The sequence below is a fragment of the Balaenoptera ricei genome, chromosome X (genome assembly GCF_028023285.1).
Source record: "Balaenoptera ricei isolate mBalRic1 chromosome X, mBalRic1.hap2, whole genome shotgun sequence".
NCBI lineage: Eukaryota > Metazoa > Chordata > Mammalia > Artiodactyla > Balaenopteridae > Balaenoptera > Balaenoptera ricei.
Window position 1 is genome coordinate 27,045,011 of NC_082660.1, and position 21,340 is coordinate 27,066,350.

A 21,340-nucleotide genomic window follows, 5' to 3' on the forward strand; every position below is an offset into this window, starting at 1 on the left:
ATTAACCAACCTCATGATATTCTATGAGAAAAGATTGATTTGTATGGTTTTACATCAGAATATCCATATATGTATGTGCGTCTGTGTGTGTATAATATTCATTTAGTTAAGGGCTAAATTTTCCGAACAAACATCAGTGAGAAACTCTTTTTAATTGGGCTTCCATTCTTGCCCTACATTAGTGACTCTCTCTCTCTCTCCCCCTCCCTCTCTCTCTCTCTCTCTCTGTCTCTCTCACTCACACACACACACACACACACACACACACACACAAGTGTAGGTAGGAGAACAAGGGAGGAAATTCTGCATTAGGGATACTTCAAAAGTAGGTTAATGCAAATGAACAGGATGCCAAGTACAGTACGGAAATTGACATTTATTAGCGCACTTTGCATGAAGTGCAAAATTTTCAAAGCTTTGCCATGCATATGAAACTGTTCCATTTTTATGCCCATGTTTTCATTATTCGGTAACGTATTACTTTCTGTTGTTCCCAAATGCAGGTTGTAAATCTACTCAAAAAGTTTCACTGATCTGGGATTTCACTTACTTAGTCTTTTGCGGTTGACCTGATCATTTCATTACGACCAGAAAAGTAATTCAATGGAAATGAGTAAGAATAAATAGAAATAGAAGGCCATATATCTTTGAAATTAAAAAATAATAAAATTAATTGTTCATTCTTAGTGGCTTATTTTTGGCCACACTTAAGTCCATATTTTCATCTCTGGAATTAAATTCTATCACCATAAACATGAAATATATTTTATGTGCACAGGAAAGGAAAAATTTAAAAGCCCCATTCATCTATTCACTCATCTAGGTATTCATTTTACATAGACATTTGCCTTGATTCGCTTTCCTTTTTAGAAAGTGTTTATAATTTCCATGTATTTTACGTAGACAAGTAAAGCATGAATCCATTCCTACTGTAAAAAAGAAAGTTAAAAAATAAAACACACAGAGAATGTAGTAGTCTGCCTTGGCCAATACTCATCTCTTTTCTCTAACTTCTCCAGAGCACAAGCAATCAGATTTTGTTTGTTTGTTTTTCTACTGAAATTGTGTGAATCATTTTGCAGATCATTTTTATACATCTGCAAGGTTTCCCCATGTCAGTATATATAGGCTTATTAACTCATGAAGAATATTTCACAGAGCACACAAAAATTGTATTAAATCATTTCCCTACTGGTAGATATTTAGGATTGTCCAAATGTTCTACCATTACAAACAATATTTCAGTTATAATCCATGATTATGCTTCATTGTGTACAGATAAGCAAGTATTTCTCTGGGTAGATACTAGGAAGTGGAACTGATAGTCATAGGGTACAAGCATTGTTGATTTTAATAGATACTGCGAAATTGCCCTCCAAATGTCGGTACCAATTGACTTTCCCACCAGCAGGTTGTAAGAGTTCATAGGCCCCCTATCTTTTAGAAGCACTGAAAAGAGAAAATGCTACTGCTGTGTTATTTTAATATGTGTTTCTCTGATTCCTAGTGAGTTCAGGTTTTCATATATTTACTGGCTCATTTGTCTTTCTCCTTTTTGAAATGCCTCTTCATAGCCTGTTCTTTTAAATCCTTTGCAGATTTTATACATTGCAGATATTTTCTTAGAGTGTGTTGTTTATCTTTTTTACTTTGCTTAAGTTAACAATTTTTAAATTTTATAAATTAAATATATCAATCTTATCTTTCATGGTTCCCCCACCCCCCTGCCTTGTTTTGTGTTATTTAAGAAAGCCTTCCAGCCTTCCCTATCCCAAGTTTCAGAATCTAAACTCTGGTACATTTATAGCTTTTTTAAAAAAGCATTTTGATGTATAATCCGTCTAGAATTTATTTTGTGAATGGTGTACGGTAGAAATTGGTGTATATATGAATATGTGTGTGTCATAATATATGACAATTTCTTTGAATCATTAAGTCACATTACAAATCGTAGTCCAACAACTATGGAATATTAACTCAATTACATGGATAATTAGCAAGAGTTTTATATTTCTTTTCTCTGTGCTTTTAATATTTCCTCTAAAATAGGAATGTTACTTTCTGGCTATTTGGGTTATCACCAAAATATATTCCTTCTTGTTTACTGAGGCCAGTTCAGTACTTTGATTTAAACCCCAAAAGGCTCCAGTGAAGAACAGACCCATTTCTTCTCTCTTTTGTACTGGTGTCAAGATCCTTACCCAGTATAGTCAGTATTAAAGTTAACACCTACCTCTTTCCCTTATAAGGACCCTCGTGATTAGATTGGGTCCACCTAGATAATCCTGGCTAATCATCTCATGATTCTTAATTTAATCACGTGAGCAAAGTCCTTTTTGCCATGTAAGGTAATATATTCACAGGTTCCGAAGATTAAGATGTGGACATCTTTGGGGAGCCATTATTCTACCCTCTACAGTGCTCTTCACTGTTCAACTTGTCCTCATTTGTAGGGATTTGTGGGTGGGGAAGGGAGGCGGGAATAGAGTGGTAGGAATAGGAAGGATGTTTGGTTGCCTCCAGCTGAGCTTGAATCTGTGCTCTCAGTGGGGCAGTTTCACTTGAAAGGGTATGTGGCTAAGCAGGCATCATAAAAGATACCTTTAGCATCATCCCTGAATTGAAGGATTGAAGGAGTTAACATAGGAAACTGCATGTTAAAATTAAATGAGTTATATTTTGTAAAGCACTTAGAACAATGTCTGAGCAGAGTAAGCATTATAAATAGATATAGAAACATATATAGATATATATATATAAAGTAAACCCCCCCAAAAAATGTTCACAAGGAAAGGAGTTTTAAGCAGACAATTGATTTGCAAATGTGATATATCCTTTTGACCAAAAGAGCTGATGGATTTAGTGAATTACTTTCCTTAGGGCATATTAAACCTCCACTGTTGACTGTCAGGAGGAAATACACCTTGCCAGGTTTGTCCACTGGCGGTGATGATTGTGTATGCATTATACACTTATTGTCAAATTTTTATGAGAATACCAAGTTAAAATCAAAAGCGAAATGCATATACTGGAAAATGGCAGTATTAATTGGTCTATCTCATATTTATTTATCGAACACTTACACTGTGCCAGATGCCACAGAGCATCAGTGACGAGTAACAGTCCTTTTGCTTGAGGCTTTTGAAGTATAACGGGGTGAATTCTTCTGGGTGTGCAGATACTTATAATACAAAACGGATTACATTGTAGCCTAAAGAACATGTAAACAAAGGGCTATAAAAGATTATAAATGAGAGTAATCACACATGTAAAGATGTCTTTGAGTAAGTAGTGTTTGAAATGAGTTTTGACTACAAAGGTGAAAATTAGACAGGCACACTCCAGGCAAGGAATTAGTGTTACCTAAGTTAGATAGAACATCCAAGGATGTAAAATCAAAAGCTTTGGCAGAAATGGAGCGTGTTGCACCTATGATGATCACAGTGAGAACAAGAACGGAAAGGTTCCATGTAGCTTTTAGATCATATCCCATTGTGAGGGCGTTGTATTACTTCCGTAGGAGGTGATGAATTTTGAAGAGGGAGATGTGTCATCCAGCCTACTTTTAAGAAAAATTGATTTGGCTGTCATATATTAGATAAATAGAATGGAGGTGAGGTCAGAGGGAGGGATAATAGTTAACAGCTCATTACCAAACGGCCTAAGTGAGAAATAGTGAAGACTTTGACTAGGATAGTGGGAAAGAACTGGAAAGGAGGGGGTGGATGTGAGAGACTGTGTAAAGCAGAATCCACATGATTTAGCAACTGATTGAGAAGGAAAAGGGAGGGGCCCATAATGACTGGTTGCCTGCTTGGATGACTAGGATAATGTGGTAGCAGAATAAAAACAGGAAATTGGGCAGATGATATATTCTGGTCTTTAACTGAATGGATGTAAGATACTAGAAGAATTTTGAGAATGACTGTTTCAAACAAATATTTGAAAATGAGGTTAGACGTTTAGGAGAGAGTTAAAGAAAGGGAAGAGATTTGGGAGTTTTAGTCTAAAATAATCTCAGGATGGGGGAGGGGGGACTTCGTAGCTCATTTAATCCTAAGAACTCTTCTTAGGTGCCTTTTCCCCATATCTGCCAAATGGGCGTCTATCCTATATTTGAACTTTGGGTCCATGACATCCTGAGACAGGCATTTCTGTTTGCACCATTCAGTTTGAAATTCCTTCTTTATTTTGAGTTCATCAAAGTTCTTTCCTTTTGAGCCAAGTTCTCTGTCTTTGGACCCTACCCTAGAGCAATTGCAGTTCTTCAGTCTTACATAAGCTCTTCTGATATATTAAGAAAGCTGTAACATCCCTGTTTAGGCTACTCTTCCAGTAAAGCAGGGAGTGTAAATGGTGCTCAGAGGCAATGTAATATCTTAATGCCTTCTTTGGCTGTGATCCTTGCTAGAGTTTCCCCAGATATAAATAAACTTATAGAAAACACAAAACGAAATTTGAGTGGCTTCTAAGCTCAATAAATCTAATGTGCAAAACTGAATTTTTAAAATCTCTGATGGGAATCATTAGGATCTCCCTATGGACAGATGTCTGGGGACACATGTGTGCCTCTGTCACATCTCCTGCTTCTTACACTCCTATATTCTTTTATAAGCTAAACATCTCTAGTTCTGACAATGATTCATATGACATAGTTTCCAATCACATCGCTCTTCTTTGATCTAGCTACCACGGGGAAGAGCAAGACTAGCCCCTCCCTTGGTCTAAATATTGTGATTTAAAAAAAAATTTTAGCTGAAATCAGTTTGGCTACATCCCCCAGCTGGCTCATAGTCAGCATGCTGCCAGTGGTGTCTGTTAATCCTTTGCAGCTGGCTGTGAAACCAAGTGGTGGCTCTTCCCTTAAGCGATGTTACATTTTGCCTTGTTGTAGCTGATGTTACTCTAACCCACGTGATTCTTTAGATTCCGAAATCGATCATATTTATCAAGTTGCCTTCTAGATCTCCATTTATGACATTGTTCACACTGTGGAATGGTTAACAACTTATATTCAGGATAGAATCCTTTTACCTAGCAGGGTTCTTCTAGTTTGATAGTAAGTTGTCAGAGTTAGGGAAGGAATTTGGGGGCAATGTCATTGAAGTGGTATAGATGTAAAAAGTGCTTTTTAAAATAAGATGACCCTGCTCTTTTAACCTGAATTTATTTTTATATAAAATAACACTATTTTTAGTTAAGAGCCTGAGCTGTTAAATCAGCAGACCTGAGTTCAAATCCTGTTCCGTCATTTTCAATTTACTTCTCCTCTGAATCTATTTCCTTAAGTGTCAAAGGAGGATATGAATTTCTTCTTTCTAGGGTATTGTGAAGGTTGAGGAGATGATATGCATAAAACACTTGGTACCTTGTTTGGTACACAATAAGTGCTTGGCTGTCATTTTTCTCTGAAAGTCTGATTACAGTTTAAAAAAATCACTTTTTATGCTATTTACATTCATTTTCATATTGAAAAAAAACTGTATAATTAAATACTTGGGAAGAAACTTCTAACATATATATGGCGAGCATCTGTTTTGTTTTTGATTTTTCCTAAAAGTAGATTTTGATTTGCTCTACCTTCTTCCTATCCTTTATATAAGCAGCAAAACATTCATTGTAAGGATGATCAGGGCCAAGGATGCAATCTAGAAATATGTGGCCTTGGTGTGCTTACATCTGTACTACTACCAAAGCTGACCTAGCATCCTCTGTGACCCTCAAGGACCTTCCCATTTATAAAGAGTATTCCAGTACCAATTTGTCATGGCTAACCCTGAGTAAAGAAGGATATTTGGGAGATGGTGGGTACTCCCCTGTTGCAGTGACTGGCCCCCTCTCCATCACTGCATGTATGTTTCATTTCTATTTTCTCATCAGCTGTAATTAATGTGGTATTAAACCTATCCCTTGAGATTTTAATTTTATTTATTATATTTTCTTTTCTGGAAGTTCTAAGAGTTGCCTTATTTTAAATTGGTTAGGTAATTTTTATAGACAGGTATAGAAATATCTATATATGCTTATGCTTGTCTTTTATTTCTTTGTTTTAAAATTGCTGGTTGGTAACTTTAAATCTGTAGTTTCACTACAGAGAGTGGAGAGATAGCTTCTCTTTATTCTTTCTCATGATTCTTGCTCAAGGCACTTTATTTCCCCTTTGTGCTTAGTTGGTTTTTGTTTGTCTGTGTTTTCAATGAGCTGATCATTTTCCTTAGAATATTATTTTGGGGTTTTCTCTGAGGCCTAGGATGAAGGGGAACTCTTCTGGAAAAGATTTCCTTTTGCCTTGGCAAGTGCCTAAGGTGTGATCACTCTGGGATCACTATAAATTAAATGAAATTCATAGCTTGAGGTTTTTTTGGGAACTATATAAGTAATATGAATTTGTGCTATAGATCTACCTTAAGGATGTATAAGACGTTGGAGAGGGTCAAGTTTAGTTATGTTTCATCATTTTCTTAATGATTGTAGGCCTTAGCTTTACTGGATGAGGGTCTCTCCAATTTGAGATTTGACTAAACCCCCAATCCCTAGGCTATCAGACCTGTGCCACCATTAAACCAAGATTGTGGTGACTGAGATTACTGTGTTAGTAATGCCCTCAGGAAAATGTCTTCAGTGGGCCACTTAATTCTTTGAGCTCTGGTTTTACTTAGATTTTGGCCTAGGATTCTTATGAACTATTTCATTTTGAGGGAAAGAATCTAGTATTTTTACTTATTTTCAGTTCTTGGTCCAAATAACCTAGTTTGCCATATTACTAGAACTAGAACTTCCCCACTCTTTCTTATATAGGAGTTTTCTCAACCAGATTTTCTATTTAACATTTCAGATTTCTAGGACATAATTCTCATTCTCTGACATTGCTTTCTTGCTACTGTCAGCTTTATTTCTAATCTACATTTTAACTTAATTTTCTCCTTTGGACAATTTCTATCAATCTTAAGCACCTTGAAATAGTTACTCTCATTAATATGATAGGGATTTTACAAAAAAATAATCTTTAAATAAAACCTCTGGATGGTTTGGCTGTGTGATTTAAGAATGAATTCATGACTTTGAAGAAGGAGTCAGGACTTGGAAAATTGGGTGAAATAAAAAGATATAGTGAGACACTCATGGGTATTGAGATGATTGATTTAGATTTAGATTTAGATTTAGATTTAGATTTAGATTGTCAGGGAATTAAATGAAGCCAGGAAGGAGTTATGGGATATAAGCTGATTAAAAGAGGTAAGACAGGAAGGAATGATGGAGGAATTAGACGCACAGGAGCCCATGTTAATCTTGGAGAATTCTAACCTGTATTCAGATTTTGAAGAAATCAATTAATGAATATTTCACTATTGACCACATAAATCAGGGCTGTTGTGTAGTCTTCTCTTTTCTTAGAACTACTTATCAGATATTATCTATAACAAAGGATCTTTTGACCTCAAAAGAATTTTTTTGGTACATTTACTCATCAAACCAATACCTAGAAACAACAGAGAAATGGAAAGTTAATAATATGACATCTGATACTTTATAATTTTTTTTCATCTGGAGATAATAGAAAGAATCAGAGAACGTCTAAGAATCTGAGAAAGTCTCACCGTATTATTCTCATGTCAGATTTTTTTTTCTCCAGCTATTCTTTCTCATTCAGAACAGTTTATTGTACTACAAATGAAAAAGGGTATAATATGTGATTATATTATGGAGTATAATATATGAAAAAATATACGTAAATAATACTTTATCTCTAAATTTCTAAGTTGTTTTAAATGTTTAAAGTTGTACAACCACCATTATTTATTGAGCTACTCCTCTGTCTCTGGCATTATGGTGTTTTGCATATGTTAAGTATTTTTCTATTGAATCCTCAGAAAATCCTGTGAGCTAGAAATTATTATTGCTATTTTATAAGTGAAACTGAGACTCATAGAAAATTAGTAATGCGTAACTTTATTGTTTATGAATGTCTTCCACTTCTACTTTCATGTGCATTTTAACTGTGATCCTCATGTCAAGCCTATGAGTTAGGTCAGATATTGTTATTCACTTTTTATACATGAGGGCAAAGAGGCTCAGAGAGTGAGACTTGCCAAATCAATCAGCACACTGATATAGATGGTGCTCAATCTCAGTGCTTCTAATAAACAATGTATTAATTTTTCCACAGTGCCACACTTCTTTAAAAGATAAGTGATGATGATGATGATAACTTTAATGATTGTACAGAGTTTGGGATTTAGAAAATCATTATTAACCCAGTAACTGTATTTAGTAATTTGTATATCTTATATCTAATGCTATGAGAAGAACCCAAAGGATGCATACAATGTGTGAAGAATTCTAGGAAGAATGTAAGAAGTAGACAATATAATCATAAATAGCAATCTGTATTCCAACAATTTATTTAGCTTTGTCAGATACATTTTTTAAAGATACTTTTCTTTTTCATGTACTCCAATGATTACAACCGGGAAACATTTGTAGCATAAAGCTATCACCCCAAGATAGGTATTTATTTCTTTTTGGGTGTCAGAAAAATTTTTGTTTGTAAATTTAGGTGTGATGATCAAAGTCAAAAGGAGTGTGTGAGGTAAACTGTTAAGCTAATGGGCTAAAATTGTTTTTTTCATTTTAGATTCTTATTATAGTTAAGAAAGTATGTCATGGAGCTATAGAATCAGTGGGAACAAAACCATATCTGTTAGCTAGTAATAATTCCAACATGAAAAGGTCATATTCAGTGTAGTTCAACTCTGGAGTTTCAAAAATGTTTATCGTAATACGTTAAAGAGTTTAAATAACTGACCTGAGGTCAGGCAGCTAATAAATGTTGGAGATTGGACTTAAACCCTATCAACCTCACCTTAGCCCCTAAACACTCCCAATGGGAGATAAGCGTTTCCATGATTTAAGGTTTGGTAAATTGGACAACTGTGTGTCTTGGGGTCATGCTAAAACTGCAGGTTTTTAGAGTCGCTTAAATGTTTCTTAGCCATGTAAGTCTTGGGTTACCCATGGAGTAGATTAGTCACAAAATAATTATAGGAGTCAAAATTAAAATAAAATAAAGTTCAGATTAATTATAGCTCACATATTTCACTCTTTTATATTTTTGTTTCCTTTTTGGGCATAAATACAAATTGAATATTTTTAGATTATTTCTGTCAAAACAAATTTTGTAATGCTCATTTTTGTGTTGTTGTTGTTTATAGTATTTGGTTGAATTAGGATTTTTTAAATTTGATTTTACCAAGCATATCACTTAAAGTCCAAAGGCTAATCCTATTTTGTATCCCAGAACTTTGGACAATGAGTAGCCCATAGTTTCTCAATAAATATTTATTGAATTATGAATATTAATTTGTCTATCAAATATTTTTTCAGCTACTAGACTAAGGCCTTTAGTTGAAAAATGTTTCCTTTTAAGAAATGCTCAAATTCTGATACATCTTTCTTCTTAATAGAGTATATTTCTAAAGCCTCTTGAGTGTTTAAGGGTGTTATTGAATATATGTCAATAATGCTTAATGGAAAATCTATTCCTTCTTAAAACAGTGATATGTACCATCCAGCATAATGCATTTGTTCCAACTGATGATGATAAAAATATGACTCTCAGAGATGAGAAAGTATACTATGTCCTAAACCTAGCCAACTACAGCTGACTTCCTCTCTAGAAGTCAGCTACTTGTTGACTGATTTAGGATGGCCTGGCCTCAGATGGAATAACTGGGGTGGCTAGAATCTAACTCTGTGAGACTTTCATCCTCCAGAGGCTAGCTCAGGTATGTTCTCATGTCAACAGGAGAAGTGCAACAAAGGGAGAAGAGATGTGTAAGTACTGATTTAAGCCCCTGCTTCATGATTTCTAAGATCCCATTGGCCCAAGCAAGTCACATGGTGGACTCAGACTCAGAGTGGAGGTTACATGTCCAAGGGTATGGGTACAGGCAGGAGTGAAGAACTGGGACTATTAATACCACGAATACTTAACTAATTGAATCTAATAAAGTGTATTTGGAATTTCCACTATAACCTTCTCATTCCCTAATTAGAACTGAATCCTAAAAGACAGACTACCTTAAACAATACACACACACACACACACACACACACACACACACTTTGTTCATTTTCTGCTTATCCTGTACTTTTTGTTAATATAATTCATTAGCTAAAATATTCATTTCTGTAGAGACTAAGCAAAAGAATAGCAGGCTTTTAAATAGAAATACCACATGGTATGGACTTTGTGTTCAGTATACAAAACAAATATTATCTACATGTTATTTATCAAGTAAAATTTGTGTGTGTGGACATTTTATTTACAAGCATACCTTGCAAGAAAAGCACATTTTTTTTTTGAAAAGCACATTTTTAAAAATAAAAATGAGCTGATCATTCTACAAACATTCCAGTTGCCTATTATAATGAAATTGTGTTAAGTGTCACTCTTAAAGCAATGGAGATGGCATTTGCATATCAGTTTAATTGCTTTGGATTAAACACTGAAAGATGAGAGCCAAGAGAGTTTATTAAGCTGAAATGAGGGCAAGTGATAAAAAAGTGATATTATGCCAACACTACATCTGGAAGTCTTTTGCTATTTCCATTTTAAATCCTAATTGGCAATGTTTCTTAAAATTACCATTGAATGCCATAGAGTCTTGAAATATAATTTTAAAAATTAGAAGGTTAATGCAGGAATTGTGCTTGATCAATTCGATTTGAAAGCCAAGCTAGAGTTTTCTCTACTTTATTAATATTTATTTGTTCTTAATGTACTAGGCTGTAAGCTTTTGAAAGGCATTGTCTCATTTATTGCTGTGTCTTTAGGGCTTTGACATCGTCTGTCCTGTTATAGGTGCTCAATAAATATTTGTGAATGAATGAACGCGAAGTATGGCAACCCCATCGTAGTTACTGTTAAGCATTTTAGGTGAGGAGTTGGGCACTGCTGGTTTTGATTGGTGCCTACAATTGTACCCACAGGCTCCTTTCCACTCTGAAACACTGGGTGCTCACTGGCCTCCTCCCTCTTTGTATAGGTGAATCATCAGTCATTAAATACATAAAGTCCTCAGCCACCTACACTGAAGCAGGCTATGTGGAGTGGGGCATGTGTGAGGCAACTTAATTTGCAATTCAGAAGGTCTCCTGTTGGGATGTTTGATTTGGGGCTTGCATTAGCAACTACCATTTGTTGGCTGTGTCCACAGCGTCAGAAAACTGATAACCACATCATTTGATAAATCAGCAATAATGCCGATCTCACTCATTTGCATTGGAGAATTAGCACCACTTCCAGGTGGCCCCCGTTGCTCATCAGAGGGATTTCACATTTGCCGTATAGCCTATATAGTTAGATCATCTGAAACATATCTTCTAAATTTGGTGAGAATAACTCCTCCATTTCAGTCATTCTGGATAATTTACTTTATGGAATGTCTCAGCTGCTTACAAATATTATCTTCTTTAATACTTATAACAACTGTGTGAAAAGGGTCCTATGAAATATCTCCATTTTGCAGATGGAAAAATTGAAGCACAGAGAAGTTAGGTGACTTACCTATGGCCCCACAACTAGTAAGTGGCAAAGCCATGTTTTGAAATGAAAACTGGCTGGCTCCAGAGGGTTGTGCTTTTGACAACAGGGCTATGAACCCATAGGTGACTGAGGTTCCCCTAAGGACCCTGAAAATGAAGTATTTTGTATGCCACAGTTTTATTGTTGTTGTTTTAAAATTTTTAATTGTGATAAAAAACATGAAACATAAAATTTATCACCTTAACCATTTTTAAGTATACAGTTCAGTAGTGTTAGGTATATTCACATTGCTGTACAACAAATTTCTATAACTTTTTCATCTTGCAAAACTGAAACTCTGCTCACTGAACAACTCCCCATTTTCCCACCACATCGTTTTTTAAGTCCTGTCACCCCAAACATCTAATAAGACTCCATCAGGCTGTTATCACGTGACAATAACAGGGAAGCAAAGACAGGAGAACATTGTCTTATTTGCATACATTGGTATATGCCCAGAATTCAAAACTTCTAAGAAACATAAATGTACCAAAAATGAGGTGATTTGAAATAAAAAGGAGTATCTTACTGATTTGTCTTCTTCTTGTTCCTTAGTTTAGCCTTGGAATTTTGTAGAAGGAAACTTATATGTTATAGTTCATCAGAATGACCTATGACTGAATTGTGAATTCAGGAATATTTTCTTGGTTCAAATCCAAGAAAACAAAAAAAGCTTTATTTAATTTTCTTATTTCTTATCATCATCATAACCTCTGCTTTAAGTTAAATTATATTTAAATAAGTAATAGTTCTCATTTAGTATTCTTCTGATGTTTTAAAAAGACAATTGTGACATTCAACACAGAGTTAGAGAATATAAATGTACATTACATATGATTATAATTATATATAGTAAAATTTTAACCGTTCAAGTAAAAGTACTAATGCTATATAAGTAAATGCAAAGTCATACAATCTATGTTTGAAAAAATAAACAAAAATTTGGAAAGGATGTTTATATTAATTTACCTTTTCATTTCTTTTTTAATATTTACTACCATATTTGATTCGCAAATAATCCTGTGAAATAGTTTGAACTGTGCTGTAATAAAGGATGATATGGAAGTAGACCCAGATCCAGATGGGTGGTACTTAGGCTGAGTACTAAGCTATGAGCAGAGAATGGGAAGGAGTTCCTGCTTGAGGGTCTCCACCAACACATGGATGTGAGGATGAACATGGCACATTGGGAGCACCAAGAGTTAGGTACTGCCAAAGCCACAGATGTGAATGGGGAAGTAGTAGGAGATGGGAAAGAGATACAAGATAAATCCTGGTCTAAAAAGACCTTGTATAGCTAAACAAAATAGTTTGAATTTGATTCCACAGAGTATGCAGATTCAGGGAAGGATATTAAGCAAAGGAGTGTGACTTGGTCAGAAATGTCACAGATGAAAATATTTTATCATTAATCCATTTGCTAGTGTCAGGACTCATTCAAGGTGGGTGATTATTCAGCTACTAAGAAGGAAGCCTGAGAATTTCTCTAGGCATCCCTCAAAGTTAGAGTAGAAACAGTTAGGGATAAGAAGGGTATGCAGATAGATTTTCTATTTTTTAAGTTATTTAAAATTACTTGGTAAGTAATTCAGTTACTTTGTGAATTATTCTAACACCAAACAGTAAAGGTTCTAATAGGATCAGGAAAAAGATGAATGTCATCATATTTGGACGTGTTAAATGAAAGATGTTTACTGGTCATCCAAGGGGATGTCTCAAATAGCAAATATCATTACAATAAAATTAAGTCTTTCAACAAAAATAACTATTAACGAATATATTTTTCTGATATTTTCAAATTTCCCATTCTTTTCAAGCAACCTTCAATTCCAGAAAATCAGGAAGATGATATTTTTGAGTGATATAAGTCTTTACACTTACATATAAAATATTTTAAAAGTATTTTCCACATGTATGAATTTACTCAGGTTTTTTGGGGGGAGGGCATTTGAACTAGTCATTTAGTTTCTTTTTTTTTTTTTTTAATTAATTAATTAATTTATTTTTGGCTGTGTTGGGTCTTCGTTTCTGTGCAGGGGCTTTCTCTAGTTGTGACGAGCGGGGGCCACTCTTCATCACGGTGCGCGGGCCTCTCACTGTCGCGGCCTCTCTTGTTGTGGAGCACAGGCTCCAGACACGCAGGCTCAGTAGTTGTGGCTCACGGGCCTAGTTGCTCCGTGGCATGTGGGATCTTCTCAGACCAGGGCTCGAACCCGTGTCCCCTGCATTGGCAGGCAGATTCTCAACCACTGCGCCACCAGGGAAGGCCCCAGTCATTTAGTTTCTTACCTTACATTGTCATCCTAAAATATATTGTTTAGGAGCTACAGAAATAATTTTTTTCAATTAGCATATATATTTAAAGATATCTTCATATCACAATTATTCATTCTTTCCCCTATAATTCTCTGTTGTCATTTTTTTCAGTTTATCTAAACTTATTTTTTATTCACTCATCTGTTACAAGTCAAGAAACTTTTACCCTCTCTTGTGATTATTATCCTGTGTGATGGAGACAAAATAATTGAGACAGAATAGAGGAGCAAGATGAATGGCAGACAGCAGGTGCATTTGTATACTATGAAGTGTTTGCAAAATAATAAGCACCACATGAATAATACATTTGAAGAATATTGTCTGGCAAATGATATTGAGTTATATATCCAAATCGTCCCTCAATTACTGAAGAACGAATTACAAATGCCTAATGCATTTAGTTTTATCAGACAGAGAGAGAACTCACCATGTAGTGCATCTAGTTAGAGTAAAAAGCTACTGTTATTAAGAAAGGATTAAAATCTTTACCTATATGTATAATTTGAAAACCTAAGGAATATATAATAATATATTTAATTATTTGTACGTAATTTGAAAACCTAAGAAATATACAACTATAAAAAATAAGGAGGGCTTCCCTGGTGGTGCAGCAGTTAAGAATCTGCCTGCCAATGCAGGGGACACGGGTTCGAGCCCTGGTCCGGGAGGATCCCACATGCCGCAGAGCAACTGGCCCCGTGTGCCACAACTACTGAGCCTGCGTTCTAGAGCCCGTGAGCCACAACTACTGAAGCCCTCGTGCCACAACTACTGAAGCCCGTGTGCCTAGAGCCCATGCTCCGCAGCAAGAGAAGCCACCACAATGAGAAGCCTGTGCACCACAGCAAGGAGTGGCCCCTGCTCACTGCAACTAGAGAGAGCCCACACTAAGCAGCAACGAAGACCCAAAGCAGCCAAAAATAAATAAATAAATAGATAAATAACTAAACAAATAAATTTTTAAAAAAAGAAATAAGGAATATATAAATATAAGGAACCTAAAGAATATACATATGATAATAATAATATATAATATATAAAGATATAATTTGAAAACCTAAGGAATGTATAGTAATAATAAATATTTAATTACATATATTTAATTTGAAAACCTAAGAAATGCATATATAAATATATATATTTTTGCTTATTTTTAAGTCTGGTGTGTGGGGTTTTTTTTGAGGAATTAAACTTCCATGGCATATTTGCCATTGATCATAAAGTTGACTTTTATATAATGTAACAAAACTATCATTTGCACTAATATTATTACTATAGTTTATTTTCAGCTTAAGTACTTATGCTTATTTCTTTCAAATATTTAATATTTTATTAATTTAATTTAAAGTTAACTTGAATTTCAATATTTAATATATCTTACATTAACCCTGACAATAAACTTAAAAAGTAGATATAACGATTTACATGTTTATGAACAAGGAAATGGAGATTCAGAGAAGTCAGGCAATAGGCTTGAGGTCAGTAAATTGCAGAGATGGGATTCTGACATGGTGGTTAGCGCCATAGCCCATTTTTTGTTTTTCAGTAAATCATTTCCCTGTTTTTTTTAAAAAAAAAACGCATAGAATTGTGCTTTTGTATAATTTGTACACCTACCAATGTAAAATACTGAGACATTAAACACCAAAATGGAGTGAAAACTTAGAAACCCTTTGACCCAATGCTCTTGTGTTGTTTTAAAAAAGATTAAAAAGTAATGCAAGACTCAGGGCTTTGGAGGGATTGGTGTGCTTCTCTTCATTTTACCTTCTGACTGGCTTGCTGTATGCTCACTAGGTGGAGGGGGCTGAGCTGTCTGGGCTGCTACTGTTGTCACAGCCACTGAGCGCTGCAAGATTTTGAACCGTATTGGCTGAGGCTGTGGCTGCAGCTGCAAGGCAGAGGAGAGCTGAGATCCCTGCTGAGGGAGGTTTGGCCCGGGGTGACTCTGGGCAGAGCCCAGCTGAGACAACACAGCTACCTGGGGCTGCAGAAAATCCTCCACTTCATTGAGGTTAATGGCCGTCGCTTGCCGAGCAGGTAGGTTGGCTCTCTGACTGACCGAACCTTGTACAGGAGCCTGTGGCACTGGCTGCTGAGGATGCGAAGTTGTGGGTTGTTGAAGTTGTTGCTGTGGAATCAGGTGGTAGAAGCACTGCTGCTGTGGCTGCTCCTTGGCCTGCTGCTGGGTGTTCAAAAGGAGTGAGTCTGGTGGAAGCTGGAGTAGAGCTAAGGGCCTGAGACTGGAAGCTTTTTTAACAATAATTTGAACACCTCCTTGAGAAGGAGCCGGTGGTGCAGCAGGCAGCACATTTGGTGGCTGAGCGCCTGCAGGCTGCTGGCCAGTCTTGATCCCTGTTGGTTGGTGGCCAAGAGTGATTTCTCCAGGCAGGGGGCTAGGCTTGATCCCTGTAGACAGGGGGCCGGGCTTGATCCCTGTGGGCTGGAGGCTGGGCTTGATCCCTGTTGGTTGGTGGTCAAGCCTGATTCCTCTGGGCAAGGGGCTGGGCTTGCGCCGTGTAGACAGATGGCCAGGTCTGATCCCTGTGGGCAGGGAGCCAGGCTTGTTCCCTGTTGGTTGGTGGCCAAGAGTGATTTCTCCAGGCAGGGGGCTAGGCTTGATCCCTGTAGACAGGGGGCCGGGCTTGATCCCTGTGGGCTGGAGGCTGGGCTTGATCCCTGTTGGTTGGTGGCCAAGAGTGATTTCTCCAGGCAGGGGGCTAGGCTTGATCCCTGTAGACAGGGGGCCGGGCTTGATCCCTGTGGGCTGGAGGCTGGGCTTGATCCCTGTTGGTTGGTGGTCAAGCCTGATTCCTCTGGGCAAGGGGCTGGGCTTGCGCCGTGTAGACAGGGGGCCGGGCTTGATCCCTGTGGGCAGGGGGCCAGGCTTGATCCCTGTTGGTTGGTGGTCAAGCCTGATTCCTCTGGGCAAGGGGCTGGGCTTGCTCCCTGTAGACAGATGGCCAGGTCTGATCCCTGTGGGCAGGGGGCCAGGCTTGGTCCCTGTTGGTTGGTGGTCAAGCCTGATTCCTCTGGGCAAGGGGCTGAGCTTGCGCCGTGTAGACAGATGGCCAGGTCTGATCCCTGTTGGTTGGTGGCCAAGAGTGATTCCTCCAGGCAGGGGGCCGGGCTTGCTCCCTGTAGACAGGTGGCCAGGTCTGATCCCTGTGGCCAGGGGGTCAGGCTTGATCCCTGTTGGTTGGTGGCCAAGAGTGATTCCTCCAGGCAGGGGGCTAGGCTTGATCTCTGTAGACAGGTGGCCAGGTCTGATCCCTGTGGGCAGGGGGCCAGGCTTGATCCCTGTGGGCAGTTGACGGAGCGTGATTACTGCAGGAGCTGTGGCCCCGGTGGTAGAGTCCTGCATGGGCTTGGAGCCTCTCACCGAGGCCTGGCGTCCTTCACCAGAGTGCACCATTCTGATGCTCTTCAGGCCAAATGAGCTGGCCAAAACTTGGGTCCTTTGTGATGAGCCCGCAGTGGACAGGGCCGTGGCAGGAAGCAAGCTAACTCGATTCACCTCCGCAGAGAATTTCTGGGAAGGACTTGGTGGCTTAGGAGCAGGGGCAGGAGATGGAGATTTATGAGAGCTGCTTGCCTGCTGTGAAGTGAAACTGTCACCACTGGAGCTCCTTCCTGAGTTCAAGGGAAGTGTGATGGGTGGAGGTGGATGTTTGGCTCCCTTGTTCGGCACTGAAGACTGAACCGACCCAGTCTTAGGCTGTTCTGGTTCTTTCCCTGGAGAAGGTTGCCTGAGACCAGCTGAGTCGCCGGAGCTGTGTGATACCTGCACTGGACATTGGCCGCTCTTTTGGACCAATTCCTTGGACTGACTGACCACCCTCCCCACATCAGTCTTTGGCCCTGGCACGAAACTATAGAAATGGTCATCTGTGGAGGATTGCGGGGGAGACAGCTGTCTCTCACATCTGACTTTTTTATGGGAGCTTCTTTTTCCAGAGATAAATGGATCATTAAGCGACTGCAAGGTCAGCTTTGTTGTCTGGGACTGACTGCCCTCTTCACACCCAATTACAGAACCATCTTGTACCTCATGGGTTGGACAGACTGTTGATTGTGAGTCATCATATTTGACAGACTTATTCCCTTTAGCATATTTCTCCACGTCCACTTGAGAAGGTACGGCCAAGTCACAGGGTCTCTGTTTCCACGTATCTACACAACTTCCTGCTTTAAAAGTTTTGAGGCCGGGATTCCCACCTGTTTTACTTTCTCTTATTCTTTTGCAGGAAGTCAGGGCTCTTAGCTCAGGAGGAGGTGGACGAGACAGCTCCTGCTGCCGATTCAGAGAGGCCATAGAATGCCTCTTGAAGTTCCTTTTCATGGGAAGAGTGTTCAGCTTTTGTTTGTTATAGAGCAGTCTGTTTTCAGTGCAGACCACTGATATAGAAGGGTCTAGACACAGTGGTTCAGCTGTAGCTAAGATCAGTTGGCTCTCAAGCAAAAGTTTGTCCTCCTGGGTCCAATTCTGATTATCGCTGGCTATGGCCTCTACATCGCAGGCTAAAGTCTGCATCGTGGGACGTAGGAGAATATGCCTGCTTTGGTAATGGGGAGGTTCCCTGCCGCTGGACTGCCTGTAGTCCCGTATTTCTGCTATGACACACCCACGATGAAAAACGTTAACCTGAGACTTTTCCAGGAAATCCACCAAAACAGGAGGTAATTCTTCTGCATCCAAGTATTCGAGCAATTCCCCTTCTTCATAGGGCAGTCGAATGGTCTCTGCAGACGATCCATGTTCCCCCTTGAGCATCAGCGAATAGCCCTCTTTTCCTGGGTACAGGTTGACCACCAAACACGGCAACGACTCTCTCCTAAGAAGCTTCTCTAACAGGTTCACATTGCTTCTTAATTCCTCCGTAACCTCAGGCTCCTTTTCACATTCTTCAACATAAATGTCATAAAGTTTTTCATAGAGAGACTTTTCCCCATTAGATGAGTATTGCCTTTTTGGAGGTCTCTGTTGGGCACTTGCAATGACATACTCCGCATGATCCAAAGCTCCTTCTAGAGACTGTTGCATTTTGGTACAAAATAGGGGCCCTAAAAGAAGAGAAAACGTTAAGCGTTATTGATGAAGCAGGTGAAAATCGCGTCTTTCATATGTATGTGTAGTTCTGCAAGCTGCCCCAACTCCACAGTGGAACCACCAGCCTAACTTCAGTACGGACACCAAGAAACCCGCCTCCAAGGAAGTGCTACACAAAATTCTTGTGAGTTTCTGAAAACTCCTATATCTGTAGGGGCGGCAGCCTCTGAGATAGGTCTGGCCTCACCTTGCGTCGTTGGTCTTGGCTAAGCCAGAAATCGACATGGGGCTAGACGGGTTTCCGTGCGCCTGCGCGCGTCTGCGTGCTGTGCAGGCGTCTGCGTGCTGTGCGGGCGTCTGCGTGCTGTGCAGGCGTCTGCGTGCTGTGCGGGCGTCTGCGTGCTGTGCGGGCGTCTGCGTGCTGTGCGCGCCTGCGCAGTGGGCTGTCCTTTAGCCTGCACTGTTCTCCTACCTGTACTTCCTACTGGAGAGTCAGGCCAGGCATCCGTATCCAGTCTGTGCAGTTGTGCAAGGTAAACGCAAAAAATGTTTTTTAGGAATCGAGGCAGTGTTATTACTTTTGTAATATGTAAATTCAGAACTTTTATTTCAGCAGAGTTTTCTTGAATCATTGTCTGAAAATCTTTCTTCTGTTTCTTTGATTTGCTTTTTTCCCTTCAAGGATTTCACTTATAAGTATGTCGGATAATCTCGTCCTGCCTTTTCTATCATATTCTTTCTAAAGCTTTTTGTATTACTTTATTTTCCTGTCTCTTTTCTGGTCTATCCTTTATGATCCTATGTTAATTGTGGGTATACCTCTTCTCCCTCTGGAACTGTATTAGTTTTGTATTGCTGCCATAACAAATTACCACGAACTTGGTGGCTTAAAACAACACCTGTTTTTTTTGTTTGTTTGTTTTCCCCCTCATAGTTCTGCAAGTCAGAACACAGAGCAGTGTCAGTTTAGGGTCTCAGAAGTCCAAAATCAAATTTGCCTGGGCTAGGCTTCTTAACTGGAGGATCTGGAGAACAATCCACTTGTAAGCTCATTCAAGTAGTTGGCCAAAGTCAGATGTGGTTATAGGATTAAATTTCCTTTTTTTTTTTTTTTTTGCCAGTTGTCTGTCAGGGGCCACTCTCAGCTGTTAAAAGTTGCTCCCATTCTTTGGCAAGTGTCTTCCTCCATACTCAAGCCAGTGATGGCATGTTGAATCCTGTTTATGCTTCTCGCACCTCTGACTTCCTCTTCTGTCACCAGCTGGAGAAGATTCTATGCTTCTAAGGGCCCATGTGGATAATCCAGGATAATAGTCCCTATTTTAAGTTATGGTGCCACATAATGTACTATAATGACAGGAGTGGTAACTCATTATTTTCACATGTTCTGAGAATTAGAGTGGACCATATTTCACTGGCCATTTTAGCAAGTCTGCCTATCATAGGTGCTTTGTAATTTAATCCTCATTTATTCCCCGTTTCTCCTGAGTTTGACTAGCTCCTGTTTCATACTTCATGTTGTTTGTTCTTTTGTCTTTGAAGTTTAAAAAAAAAGTTTATGATTCCAATTCTGCAATGCTTATTTAAGTATAAAATTCCTGTTGGAGTGTCAAGTTAAATTTTTCCTCTGCTTTGTGCAAGTGTGGGTTTGGACGTGTGCAGATGTGTTCTGCAGTGGTTTCATCTGCTGAATCGATTCTCATTTTTTGGCTTTTTTTCCCCCTGAACCAGCAATAGAAGACACTTTGAAGTGGATAGGGTAGGGAGATTGCATGGCTTACTTGATTTCATATTTTAAGGTCACCTTCTTTTGCTGCCATTACGATACATAGATTTTATTATTGTTAATGTTGGTGGTTGTGGTGGTATTTTTAACAAATTGTACATTTTTTCACAAGTCTGATTTCTTCTGATTCTTTGTCACAGTCTTCGTTCATTAGAGCCCTTTATCTTCAGTCAGTTCCTTTTTTCCCTTCACCACTAAGTCTTAGAAGCACATGTTTCCTCTCGAAGGTACCTCACTCTTCCTAAGAAGGGATGAACACCTCTGGTCCTGTGCTTTTTCTATATCCCTTTCTTTTGATTTCCCAGTAACCAGTGCTCTAATATACCTGGTCTCAAATCATTTCTCAGTATTTCCCATCTCAGAGTTTGACCTCAGAAGTCTCTTACAGATTAATAAAAATAAGATCATTAACCCAGGAGAAGTAAAAAGTCAAGATGACAGGTCACAAAATAAGGAATACAAACGCTGTTTAAGTATATGAAAAAATCTTCAACCTCACAATTAATAGAATTGCAAGTTAAGACAAAAATAAAAGACCATATCTCTACCTATTAGATTGCCAGAGATGAAAATACTTCATAGCTTACCATGTTAGCTAATG

General features: G+C 38.5%; 2 protein-coding genes across 2 annotated transcripts in view; one reads left to right on the forward strand and one right to left on the reverse strand.

The window, feature by feature from the left end:
* IL1RAPL1 (interleukin 1 receptor accessory protein like 1) overlaps window positions 1–21,340 on the forward strand; it is a 709,594-nt gene that overhangs the window by 113,679 nt on the left and 574,575 nt on the right. The window lies entirely within an intron of this gene.
* Window positions 15,697–18,947, reverse strand: LOC132357549 (transcription factor SPT20 homolog). Its single transcript, XM_059911101.1, has 3 exons — window positions 17,219–18,947; window positions 15,878–16,258; window positions 15,697–15,770 (listed from the first exon to the last, which is right to left on the reverse strand). The coding sequence occupies exons 1-3, from the start codon at window positions 18,945–18,947 to the stop codon at window positions 15,697–15,699; spliced, it is 2,184 nt and encodes a 727-aa protein (XP_059767084.1).

Bases quoted from the DNA above. Each gene is read 5' to 3' on its own strand.
- LOC132357549 (XM_059911101.1), bottom strand. From the start codon at position 18,947: ATGCAACAGTCTCTAGAAGGAGCTTTGGATCATGCGGAGTATGTCATT. The intron at 16,259-17,218 runs GTCAACTGCCCA...ACCAACCAACAG, and splicing joins TCCTGCAGTAATCACGCTCC to GGATCAAGACTGGCCAGCAG. The intron at 15,771-15,877 runs TGTTGTCTCAGC...CCTCAGCCAATA, and splicing joins TCTGCAGCCCCAGGTAGCTG to CGGTTCAAAATCTTGCAGCG.